The sequence below is a fragment of the Sceloporus occidentalis genome, unplaced genomic scaffold, assembly GCF_023333645.1.
Source record: "Sceloporus occidentalis isolate IW3139 unplaced genomic scaffold, rSceOcc1.0.p SCAF_529, whole genome shotgun sequence".
Lineage (NCBI taxonomy): Eukaryota > Metazoa > Chordata > Lepidosauria > Squamata > Phrynosomatidae > Sceloporus > Sceloporus occidentalis.
The window spans coordinates 38,749-51,946 of record NW_028317509.1 but is presented as its reverse complement, the minus strand read 5'-3'; the positions used below and the strand labels follow the sequence as shown (position 1 = coordinate 51,946).

At 43.5% G+C, this 13,198-nt stretch overlaps 1 protein-coding gene across 1 annotated transcript in view; it reads right to left on the bottom strand.

Annotated features, from left to right (window-relative positions):
- LOC149271372 (gephyrin-like) overlaps positions 1-10,613 on the bottom strand; it is a 67,964-nt gene extending 57,351 nt beyond the window's left edge. The window contains exons 1-3 of the mRNA XM_089507502.1: positions 10,472-10,613; positions 7,792-7,929; positions 7,287-7,379 (exon numbers count right to left, since the gene is read on the bottom strand). Coding sequence (XP_089363628.1) covers positions 7,287-7,379; positions 7,792-7,929; positions 10,472-10,613 — 373 coding nt within the window. The remainder of the gene's footprint in view (positions 1-7,286; positions 7,380-7,791; positions 7,930-10,471) is intronic.
- Between the last annotated feature and the right edge of the window lie 2,585 nt (positions 10,614-13,198).

Below are 13,198 nucleotides of genomic sequence, written 5' to 3'. Positions count from 1 at the left end.
CGCTATGGAAAGTGCAAACATTGTGGGAAGCTAATAAGCAGAGGGAAAGTGTCTGGCCATTTTACCAGTGCTAGCATGAAGCATCACCTCAGCACTCAACACAACGCTGTGCTATTGGGGAAAGATGCAGAAGTAAAACTTAGTGCAGGCAGCATAGCTGGTGGCCGTGGAAAAACCCCAACAGCTTCTTCTTCTGAGCCAATAGCAGCAGCAGCAGCAGCTAGTGCTGGCAGCCAGAGACTTTTAAGCAATATTACACTACTGGCTTGTTTATGTGTTTTGTTTTATATATGCCGCATCCGTAATCCACCAGGCGGACGGTTGAGATATTACCCTGATCAACTCAGACTAAGTGTGAGTGCAAAATTTGGGACATATTGACTGTGAAATATAGCTCTACATCTCCACTATTATTTGTTTTTTGTTTTGTTGAGATACACGAGAGCCCCCTAGTGGATTTCTGACTTTACTACAACGACACCTGGAGAGTGTTTCTAAGGGTTGCAGCTGCGTATCCAACATAGTGAAGAGAAAGAATAAAAAGGGAAGTTATCCTTTATACATTTATTTAACATTTTTTCCTATTTTCTAGACTTGGTTCGATTCTTTTTTGTTATAAGCCAGAGACCAAGGCAGGTTGGAGCACTGCATGTCCAGCCCACCCTGGAACAATTTGTGGCATTCCAATCCAAAAGGTCAATGCCCAAACAGCAGGCCAATAAAGTAACGCGACTGATTGGTCAGTTCATTGCTGTTGGAGGGGCATCCTTCTCTATGATCGAAGGGGAGCCTTTCAAACAATTGATGGCGGCTGTGGCTCCACAATATACAGTTCCGTCACGTTCCACTTTCAGCAGGAACATTGTCCCCTCATTGTATCGGTCCTGTGTTGCAGCAGTGAAAGAGGAGCTTTCCAAGGCTGCTGGTCAGTCTGTTCATTTCACTACAGATTTGTGGAGTGCACCTAGCGGCCAGCATGCCTTTCTTTCTTTGACAGCACACTGGTGGCAGCCCGGTGTGTCTAAGGAAGCTGCTGCAGCAGGCTACCGATCTTTCCTTCTCCATGCAGAAGTGATGGATGAAAAGCACACTTCCCAAAATATTCTGCATGCAATGAGGAAAATGTTTAGCCTTTGGGTGGGAGCAGAGGCGGGCACCAATGTTGAAGTTGGTTTTGTGGTAACTGACGGAGGTGCCAATATGGTGAAAGCGCTGCGAGATGGTCATATTGTTGGTGTGCGCTGTGCAGCCCACATCATCCATCTTGTAGTGAAGGCAGCAATGTCAGAAGGAACTAATGTGGCAGCAGTAGTCCTGTCCCGCTGCAGAAAGATCGCTGGGCACTTTCACCATAGTGTTAAGGCTAGCCAACTTTTGAGGGAAGAGCAAGAGAGGTCAGGTCTTCCCGTACACTGCATACGCCAGGATGTCAGTACACGGTGGAACTCCACGTTAGACATGCTGGAGAGGATTTTGGAGCAGCAGAGGGCAATCCATAATCTTGCCTCAGAGCACAATATTGGGATTACCTCTCCATTGAATAGGGAGGATTGGACAGTGATCGCCCAGCTAGTGGCAGTCCTTAAACCATTCAGGGATGCCACAGAAAATTTAAGCTCAAACACTGCCAGTCTGGCCCAGGTAATCCCAGTGTTCTCCCATCTAGGCAGCAAGATGGATGTGTTCCTTGGAAACCGTGAGGCTGTTCAAGGTGGCACTCTACATCCTGACGTAGCAGCCATAGCCAGGAAGCTGAAGGATCTGCTAAAAGTACACCTTCGCAAACGAATGGAAAAGAGTCCCGAAATGATGCTAGCGTGCCTTTGCGATCCAAGAATTAAGGGAAAGCTAGCTTTGAAATTTAATGTTCTCAGTAGCTACCGGGAGCAATTGGTCAACAAGGTGCGTGACTGGCAACGTAAAATGGGAATGCTGTCCGAGGAGGGAGAGGTGCAGGAGGAGGAAGAGATGATGTGGTCTGCTACTCCTAGCAGCAGCATCAGCAGCAGTGCCACAAGCAGCACAACACAGCTGAGTGGAGCAGCTGCGTTTTGGGAAGAGGCACTTGGGAGTATAGTTGGACCATCTGACAGAGCTAGCAGCAGAAAGGAGAGTAGTGCTGCTGAAATGGTCAAACTTTACCTCTGTGAAGTTCCTTCTGCGCCTAATGTTGATCCTCTTAGCTACTGGGATGAAAAGAAGAGTGTGTGGCCTGCACTCTCATGGGTTGCGCAGCAGCTACTATCATGTCCGCCAACCACTGTTCAAAGTGAGCGCGTGTTTTCTATGACTGGAAACATACTGAGTCCACAGCGCTCACGCATGGCACCTCATCTGATGGAGCAGATTGCCTTTCTTAAATTCAATCTGCCCAAGTTGGGTTACCCAGCTCTTAGCTTGGAAAGTTAATTTTTTTTCTCTGTAATGTTTAAGGTAGTTTCTCCCCCTGGTTGCACGTGTTTGTGGTGTGGCAACGTCTGCTACCTCCGCCGGTGTAGCCAATTTACGCTAGGGCCTAGTGTCTGAGTTCTGGAAGTCCGCTCCCAAACGCCAAGGACTGACAGTCTTCGGATGCTTTGCCCTGGGGTGAAACAGGTGAGCGGGTCGTCAATTGACCACTCATTCACCTTTTTCCGTTTCCAACGCTGCTGCTGGTGGTGGTGCCAGTATCTTTTGCCAGTTCGCTTCCTGGCTGAAATCATGCCTCAAATGTCCCTAATGGAGAGGGTAGTTTCTCCCCCTGGTTGCACTTGCTGCGGTGTGGCAATGCCTGCTACCTCCGCCGGTGTAGCCAATTTACGCTAGGGCCTAGTGTCTGAGTTCTGGAAGTCCGCTCCTAAACGCCAAGGACTGACAGTCTTTGGATGCTTTGCCCTGGGGTGAAACAGGTGAGCGGGTCGCCAATTGCCCACTCATTCGCCTTTCCCAATGCTGCTACTGCTGCTGGTGGTGGTGGTGCCAGCGTCTCTTCTCTGCCAGTTCGCTTCCTGGCTAGTGTCATGCCTCAAATGTCCCTAATGGTAAGGGCAGTTTCTCCCCCCTGGTTGCACTTGCTGCGGTGTGGCAACGCCTGCTACCTCCGCCAGTGTAGCCAGCTTACGCTAGGGCCTAGTGTCTGAGCTCTGGAAGTCTGCTGCCAAACATCTAAGACTGACAGTGTTTGGGTGCTTTGCCCTGGGGTGAAACAGGTGAGTGGGTCGCCAATTGCCCACTCATTCACCTTTCCCATTTTTCAATGCTGCTGCTGGTGGTGGTTGTGGTGGTGGTTGTGGTGGTGCCAGCATCTCTTCTGTGCCAGTTCGCTTCCTGGCTAGAGTCATGCCCAAAATGTCCCTAATGGTAAGGGCAGTTTCTCCCCCCTGGCTGCGTCTGTTTGCGGTGTGGCAACGCCTGCTACCTCCGCCGGAGTGGCCAGCTTACGCTAGGGCCTAGTGTCTGAGCTCTGGAAGTCTGCTGCCAAACGTCTAAGACTGACAGTGTTTGGGTGCTTTGCCCTGGGGTGAAACAGGTGAGTGGGTCGCCAATTGCCCACTCATTCGCCTTTCCCATTTTTCACTGCTGCTGCTGGTGGTGGTTGTGGTGGTGGTGCCAGCATCTCTTCCGTGCCAGTTTGCTTCCTGGCTAGAGTCATGCCCAAAATGTCCCTAACGGTAAGGGCAGTTTCTCCCCCCTGGCTGCCTCTGTCTGCGGTGTGGCAACGCCTGCTACCTCCGCCAGAGTGGCCAGCTTACGCTAGGGCCTAGTGTCTGAGCTCTGGAAGTCTGCTGCCAAACATCTAAGACTGACAGTGTTTGGGTGCTTTGCCCTGGGGTGAAACAGGTGAGTGGGTCGCCAATTGCCCACTCATTCGCCTTTCCCATTTTTCAATGCTGCTGCTGCTGGTGGTGGTGGTGGTTGTGCCAGCATCTCTTCTGTGCCAGTTCGCTTCCTGGCTAGAGTCATGCCCAAAATGTCCCTAATGGTAAGGGCAGTTTCTCCCCCCTGGCTGCGTCTGTTTGCGGTGTGGCAACGCCTGCTACGCTAGGGCCTTGTGTCTGAGCTCTGGAAGTCCGCTGCCAAACGTCTAGGACTGACAGTGTTTGGATGCTTTGCTCTGGGGTGAAACAGGTGAGTGGGTCGCCAATTGCCCACTCATTCGCCTTTTCCATTTCCTTTTCCATTTCCATTTCATTATTTTCCTTCTGATACACAACCAACCAACCAAACATAACACAATAACACAAATAACACAGTGACATAATACATAACACATATAACACACAGTGACAACACACATAACACACATAACACATACACGTACAATGCACAAATCACAAGGACCTTTCCTCTTGTTATTTGTCCTGGCCTTCACTTCTACACTCACTAGCATTAACGCTATAACTCACACTTCATACTATAACATTTTTCCATCCACATACCTGCCAACAGACCCAACTTTTTCAGGGACAGTCCTGCTTTTTTCCAGTCCTGTCCCATCTAATTTAGCTATCTAGGTATGCAAATACACGTTGGTAGTTATAGCTCGGAAGGTAGCACTAGTATAAACATTAAATAAATATAATAAAGTACTAAATAATAAATCTAACTTTAAAATACATTTAAATAAACCCCTTAATTTTTTAAAACCCATTAAAATTAAAATTAAATTATTATTTAGACATAATACATCTTTAACCAAACCAGTGCACTGCTACTAATCTTAAACATAACCGTACATTAACCCTAAGCTATTTTTTAGTTCTTGTCCAACATTTTTCCATCCGCATACCTGCCAACACACCTAAGATTTTGGTGGACAGTCCTGCTTTTTTCCAGTCCTGTCCAGTAAAAGTTGGGTTGTTGCAAAGTATGCCATTGTGAATAGGTAGCAAATGTTAGGCATGTATTACAAGTGGTCCAAAATCAATTTAAAAATGTAAAATAATCCCTATTCTTTTATTAAACATCTATGGATGTGTGACTGTGTATGATAAACGGAGGCCAAGTTCCTTGGAGCATTTGTCTCTAGGTCATTTTGTGTACAGTACACCTCAGTACGTGTGTGCAACTCTATTGGTCGTTTCGGCAGGGGGCTGGCCTGCCATCAACGAATGAAGTGCGTTCTGCAATTCACTTGTTGATGCCAGACCAGCCCCCTGCCGAAACGACCAATAGAGTTGCACACACGTTCCTTCACGGCAGCTGCTGCTGCTCCGATGTGTTGTTAACCCCGTATTAACCCCTGCTAGGCAACCGGGAAGGAAACGAAGATTAAACGAGCACGAAGAATGTCCGCGAATATTCGCCCGAAGAGAAGACAGGAACGGGCGAATATTCGCGGAATACGAAGGTTTTTTTCCCCCCGAAGACGAGCACGAAGACGAACACGAAGAGCCCCCTGGTGCCCAAGTCTAGTAAACATACAATTTATTCTCCTAATACCTTCAACTTGCATTGTGATAAGAAACCATTTGTTCTCCCCACCTTTGAGATTTCCATGCCAGTGACTTTAGCTACAATCACATTATCTTCACTCAAGCAGACCCTCATAATCTGTCTCATTCTCTGCCCACTTCTTGGCTGACAGCTAACTTGCAGGTCTCTAAACACACTATCCCAGTGCAGCCATATCCTGAGACCCTTTCCTTCTCTTTCAGACCTACTGAATAGGCCTGAGTTTATAAGCCAGGCGTGCTAGAAGCCAGGATAAAGTCCTCTTTGTATTCTATGGCTGATGTACATATGGTCCTGGATTCTGACACAATATGTAAATGTACACATACTGTATATACACTATAATGGATATAAAAAGTTTACACACCCCTGTTTAAATGCCAGGTCCTTGTGATGTTAAAGAATGAGACATAGAGTTCCAAACTTCCACTGCAATTAAAATCAGCACAAAAACTATGTAGTGGAAGCTTCATGGAATGGGTTTCCATGGGTGAGCAGCTGCATGCAAGCCTCACATCACCAAGTATAACGCCAAGCATCGGATTAAGCATGCTGTCATTGGAGCAGTAGAAACGTGTTCCCCGAGTGACAAATCATGCTTCCTTGCTTAGCAGGTTGATGGGCGTGTCTGGGTTTGGTGCCAGGAGAACATTACCTGCCTGACTGCATTGTGCCAACTATAAAGCTTGGTGGAGGAGGGATAATGATCTGGGGCTGTGTTTCAGGGGTTTGGCTAGGCCCATTACTTCCAGTGAAGGGAAATCTTAATGCTTCAATTTTTTGGACAATACCATGCTTTCACTTTTGTGGGAATAGTTTGGGGAAGACCCTTTTCTATTCCAGCATGACTGTGCCCCGGTGCAAAAAGCAAGGCCCGTAAAAACATGTTGGATGAGTTTAGTTCAAAAAGACTTAACTTGCCCGCCCAGAGCCCTGATCTCAAAACCATCCTTTGGATGAACTGGAACATAGCTTGCGGGCCATGCCTTTTCATCCATCAGTACCTGACCTACAAACTTATATAGCTGCAAAGTGGGGACGAAATACAAATTATGTAGACCCTGTTGGTTTAGTAATCAGTTGTCCCATAGTCCATATAGTGTGTATGTATATGAGACTTGTGCATTTGGATTGGTACGAATTGCAAATTTACAGAATTTTGGTAAATTCTGCGATTCGTACATACCTGAAAGCGAGGCAAGAACCCCTATGAAGTGGACGAAAACAAAGCTAAAAGTTCAAAATTTCCAAAATGTGAAATCCACATTCACTCACACTCTCTAAATATTTGCCTACCTTTTCTGCCGACCACTTTCACATCTTCATCTTCTATCTTTTCCCTTCTCTTCTGCCTTCAATCCTTAATATGGTATCTTATTTCTTTGTCCGCATCTCCGCAGACATAGACTGGAAGAGGACGTCACCGAAAGCAGCAACTGAGGGCAATATTTTGCCGCTTGAGGTGACATCCTCTTCTGATCCTCCAATTGGGGGAGGAGGACGTCACTACAAGTGCCCCCATATTGACGGTATATGCAATGACATCCTCTCCTTAGACGACCGGGGAGATGATGTCACCGCAACCCCACCATATTGCCCTCAGTTCAGCTGAGAGCAATATGGCGGGGCTTGCAGTAACGACCCCCTCCCCTCCATGATTGGAGGAGATGCAGGCATATTGCCCTCAGTTGGTGCTCTTGGTTTAAGGATTGAAGATTTAAGAGAAGGTGAAGAAGATGCAGAAGCCAAAGTGGTTGGCAGAGAAGGTAGGGAAACAATAAAAAAAAAATCTTTGCTCACTTCAAATCTTACAATTAAATGCCTCAGGTTGTTTCGGGTTAAGGAGGAGTTACCTCTTACTGCATATCCATCCTTCACTGATGCAGGGAATGGTGGTAGGTTGTCTTTTGCATAAACCTCTTGGGCAAGAACTCGACCCATTCCATCTACAATTAAAACACAATCAATATAAATGAGTGCTCTTAATTTTAAGCACAAATGCATTCAATTGCATTGTATTGCTTTATTTATATTCTTTCAAAAGGTTACAGACAGAGGAGCATGCAATATATACTATATTTGGATGATACATAATTTTATCCATGATAAAGCTGTACTTCTATATAAACTTGCTTTGTTGGAATAAATCTTTTTCATCCAAGTAAATTAATAATGAGATGAATGAAGTTGTACACTTGTCTATTGCATGCACTAAGCATCCTTAAATGCTGTAATTGCATTGTTCCTCATCTTAACAAGATAGTGTTGTGACACCCATGAACCACTTTTACAGACCCTCTAGCCTCCTGATTTTTGTCAATTGGGTGTCTGGTTTTCATTTGTACAACAAATGGATACCTCTATAATTTATAATTTCAGTTCCAAGAACTGGAGTCATTTCCAAAACAGTGATGAAGGCTTTGTCCATAGATGTTAATGGAAAGGGAGACATACGATGTCTTCTGGCTACCTTGGTGATATCGACAGCACTGTGACCTAAAAAAAACACACAACAGAATAAACATATTACGTAACAATAACTTTACATATGACAAAAAAATATATATCACCAAGAGACAGAGGCTTTTTTATACTAAAGTACAAGAGAATTTTCAAACAATTACAAGATTACGATATTATTTTATTTAAGTGCTACAGCTTCCAAATTAAAATTACTACCAAAAGTATTTAGTAGTGCATTTCCACATTTTTAGATATTGCCAAATACAAAACAGGGTATTCGTTCATGGGAGGAGGATATTATCTTGCTTCAAAGACCTCACCCCAAATATGCAACACAATTCTGGGCACTGGTCATAAAAAGGACATATCTACACTAGCAGCCTGCAGGTTTGCAGAAGGAAGTCTACTAGAACAAAGCAGTGGCAAAAAGTACTCCCAGGGGTATTTGTAATCAGGGTATTGATTCACAGGAAAGACAAAGAAGACCACCAAACACGTGAAAAATGTAATTAAATAAAAATATACCCTACACGTTCTGCAGCTCCCAAACAACACTCCTCACAAATGTTCATATAGTCAATGCACCAGAAGTGAGGCGCAAGAAGATGTGGAAAAATAATAATAAAAAACAACAGTGTAATAAGCTCTGATAAAAAGTGAATGTATGATGTGTTAAATGCACTCACAAAAGTTACTTCAAAGGAGACTCATCAATAGAACTTAGATTTTTCTCAAGATCTGAAATATAAGTAAAAGACCACAAATGGTGCAGCATCTTCTTAGGAATAAGAAGATTATGAATCCAGAAAATTTATAAGCACGTTGGCATAACCGATTTGTTATGCATATAAACAACGGTAATAAAAAGGTCCCAGCTAAGTCCAGATAGTGATAAAGTCCGATACTGAAGCAGGTTCACACCAGGGACTTTATCACTATCTGGACTTGGCTGGGACCTTTTTATTCCTATTGTTTATATGCATGTTCCACATGTTCTTACGCCCCACTTCTGGTACATTGATTATTGATTCACAGGAGTAAGATACCACCTTGCATCTTTAAAAGACGATGGTAAGACCTCATCTTCAATGTGTGGTGGAGTTCTGGCTACTTCTTAAAAAAAAGACATTATGGAAAGTTGCAAAGGAGGGCTACAAAATTAATAAGGGAACTGAAATATCTTAGTTGCATCTATATATGCTAGAAAAATGGCATCTTAGATGGGCTATTATAACGCTGTACAGATGTGTAAATTAGTGATTGTGAGTGAAGTACTCAGCATGTTCATCTTTCGCCAGCAGCACTAAATATCTATGTATTTCTCTCAATCATATAAAACAAATTTAGAGGTGAGATCGCTAAAAAATTAAATAAACTTATACAACCTTTCAGCATGTATTTTGCTTTTTCAACACTGCAATATGTATGCACCCCAAAATAAAATTAAACATGAGGAGCTTTTTTCCTGTTTCCAGCACCATTTACATAACCTTATAAACAGTTTAAAGTTTTTTTGGGTTTTTTTGGTAATATATTTTTATTGGGTTTTTACAATTATAGCAGGAGGTGGGGGAAAGGGTAGAGGGGAAGAACAATACACCAAAAGAGAGAAGGGGAAGGAAAATGTAAGTCCCGACGCAGCGGGACTGGCAGAATGTAATACAGTCACATAAGAGATCACAGGAAGTACAAAAAATGCAAATACAAAGCGACAGTAGCAAGTAATTGCATCCGTAATCAAAGTACAACCCTCGACTGGCAGCAGTGTGGAATGAGCTGACCAGCAGATTTGACATCACAAGTGAGGAACATAAGTCCAGACGCAGCGGGAGTGGCAGAATATAATACATTCACATAAGAGATCACAGGAAGTACAAAAAATGCAAATACATAACGACAGTAGTACGTGCTTGCATCTGTAATCAAAGTACAACCCTTAACTGGCAGCCGTGTGGAATGAGCTGACCAGCAGTACTGACATCACAAGTGAGGAACAAAGAAGACAAGACAAGGGGCTACAGGAAGAGGAAAGGAAACAGAGAAACTGGGCAGTACGGAGCAATGGTAGGGAAAAAAAAGGGGGGGGATAGGGTGGGTAGGGAGAGCCTCTTCAACAGCACCCCAAGCGCCATGCCCACACCTAGAGTCCCAGCATAAACCGAGCATCCGGACTCTCGACATACTCCATCCAATAGTACCACATTCTACTGTATTTCTCACTCTGATCATCAGAGGAAATAGCTAGTTCCTCCAGTGTTTAAAGTTATACATATATTTTATTTAAAACTATTTATAAATTCCTGCTTTAAGTGCATCACATGGTAAAAATGCAAAAAAAGTATGGGAATGCATTTTCTTCCTATTTTCTTAAATATACCAATCCAAATAACACACATAAAGTTACCAAATATTTGCTTGCAGATTTGTCGGCTGCACACCCATAATGCAAATCTCTTGTTCTACCTCATCCCAAAGGTACTCTATTGGATTGAGATTTGGTGACTATAGTACAGTGAAGGCCAGTTTGAGATGATGTGAGCTTTGTGGTATGATGCATTATCCTGCGTGAAGTAACCATCAAAAGATGGGTACATTGTGGTCATATCACCACCACCAACCCCAACCATTGATACAAGGCAGAACGGATCCCTTCCATCTGAATGTCGCAGCTGGAATCGAGACTCATTAGACCAAGCAATGTTCTTCAGGGGTTCCATTGTCCAATTTTGGTGAGCCTGTGAGAATTGTGAGTTTTTAGCTGACAGGAGTGGCATCCGGTGTGGTCTTCTGCTGCTGTAGCCCATCTGCTTCAAGGTATGACATGTTGTGTGTTCAGAGAGGGTATTCTGTATACCTTGATTGTAAGGAGGGGAAAATCCCAGCAGATCAGCAGTTTCTGAAATACTCAGACCAGCTCATCTGGCACCAACAACCATGCCAGGTTCAAAATCGCTTAAATTCCCTTTCTTCCCCATTCTGATGCTTGGTTTGCACTTCAGCAAGTTGCCTTGACCAAATGCATTGAGTTGCTGTCATATATATACACACACACACTACGGTATACTGAAGTATAATAATTATAATTTCATATGTTTCAAATTACATTAAGTTTATGCAAAGAGTCAATATTTGCAGTGTTGACCCTTCTTTTTCAAGACCTCTGGAATCCGCCCTAGCATGCTGTAAATCAACTCCTGGGCCACATCCTGAGAGATGGCAGCACATTCTTGTAAAATCAATGCTTGGAGTTTGTCAGAATTTGTGGGTTTTTGTTTGTCCACCCGCCTCTTGAGGATTGACCACAAGTTCTCAATGGGATTAAGGTCTGGGCAGTTTCCTGACCATGGACCCAAAATGTAAGTTTTATTCCCTGAGACACTTAGTTATCACGTTTGCCTTATAGCAAGGTAGTCCATCACAAAGGCATTGTTCATAACCAAACTGTTCTTGGATGGTTTGCGATAAGTTACTCTTGTATTGGTACCATTCTTTATTCATGGCTGTGTTCTTAGGCCAAAAAAGTGAGCACAGTTCCTTGGCTGAGAAGCACCCCACACATGAATGGTCTCAGGATGTTTTACTGTTGGCATGACTGTTGGCTGATGGTAGCACTCATCTTTGTCTTCTCCAGATAAGCTTTTTTTTCCAGATGCCCCAAACAATTGGAAAGGGGATTCATCAGAGAAAATGACTTCACCCCAATCCTCAGCAGTCCAGTGCAGAATATCAGTCTGTCCTTGATGCTTTTCCTGGAGAGAAGTGGCTTCTTTGCTGCCCTTCTTGACATCAGGCCATACTCACTGTGCATGCAGATGCACATGTCTGATGCCATTCCTGAACAAGCTCTGCACTGGTGGTGCCCCGATCCCGCAGTTGAATCAACTTTAGGAGGCGGTCCTGGTGCTTGCTGGACTTTCTTGGTGGCCTAACGCATTCTTCACAACAACTGAACCTCTCTCCTTGAAGTTCTTGATGATCCCATAAATGGTTGATTTGGGTGCAATCTTACTAGCAGCAATATTCTTGCATGTGAAACCCTTTTTGTGCAAAGCAATGATGACAGCACATGTTTACTTGCAGGTAACCATAGTTAACAAAGAAAGAACAATGATGCCAAGCACCACCCTCCTTTGAACCCCTTAAGGACCGGGCTTTTTTTTAATTTTTGTACCCTTTGGGACTGAGGCTGTTTTAACACTTTTGCGGTGCTTGTGTTCAGCTGTAATTTTCTCCTCTCCCATTTAGTGAACCCACACAAGTGATATATTGTTGTTTGCAGGACAAGATGGGCTTTCTTCAGATACCATTATTTTGATATCATATCTAAGATATCATCTTATTTACTATAAAAAAAACATGGCTAAGTAGATTCTACTATTTGTCCTGAGTTTAGAAATACCCACTGTGTTAGTTTTTTTGCTGTTTTTTTGTAAATTATAGGGCAATAAGTACAAGTAGCATTTTATGATTTCCAAACCATGGAAATCTCCTCTTTGGAACATCTTTGAAGCCGGATTACTCATTTTATCCCCATCAAACCATATATTTTTGAAAACTAGACACCCCAGGGTATTTCAAATGCAGGTATTTTAACCCCTTCCATGCACCAATTATACAACCACACTTTGTCAAACTTTGTTATAGTATTTTTTTACAAATTGTAATTTAGTTATAAATATACAGCTCCTGGTGTATGTCACTGTCTCCTGAGTACCCTGATACCCCACATGCATAGGTTTGTCAGATTGTTTGGCTGGTAAAAAGCTACTTTTGGGACATGCGTAATCCAGGTTTTAAACACAGACTTTTAGCATTTGGTCATTCTGGCTCCATCTGCTCTTTGGAACATCTTTGAAACCGGCTAATTCAATTTACCCCATCAAACCATATATCTTTGAAAACTAGACACCCCCTGTTGTGGACATGGATTGCGTTGTCCATTATTAATGATTCATGTCACAGACGCAACATCTGTATCTTCCTTTGGATAAACCACTCCCCTAACTGTGGCATATATTACAATATCAATTAGTTCTATTGTTTATACTTCTATTGTTTTAGAAGTGCATTACCTCTACCACCAGGTAGCATTAGAGAGTGAGTGATGTGTACATCTATTGTTTAGATAATGACTACCTACATGAAAAGCCATGTGGGCTATACCAGGAACAATGGGATATCAGGAACTCCAGGAAGACGGGGGAGGAGGAGAGGAGACTGGAAGGAGAGGAAGGAAGCAGCATGGCAGAAGCTAAGGGAGCTGCAAAAGTTTGCCAGAAAAAAAGTATGAAATAGAAAGCTG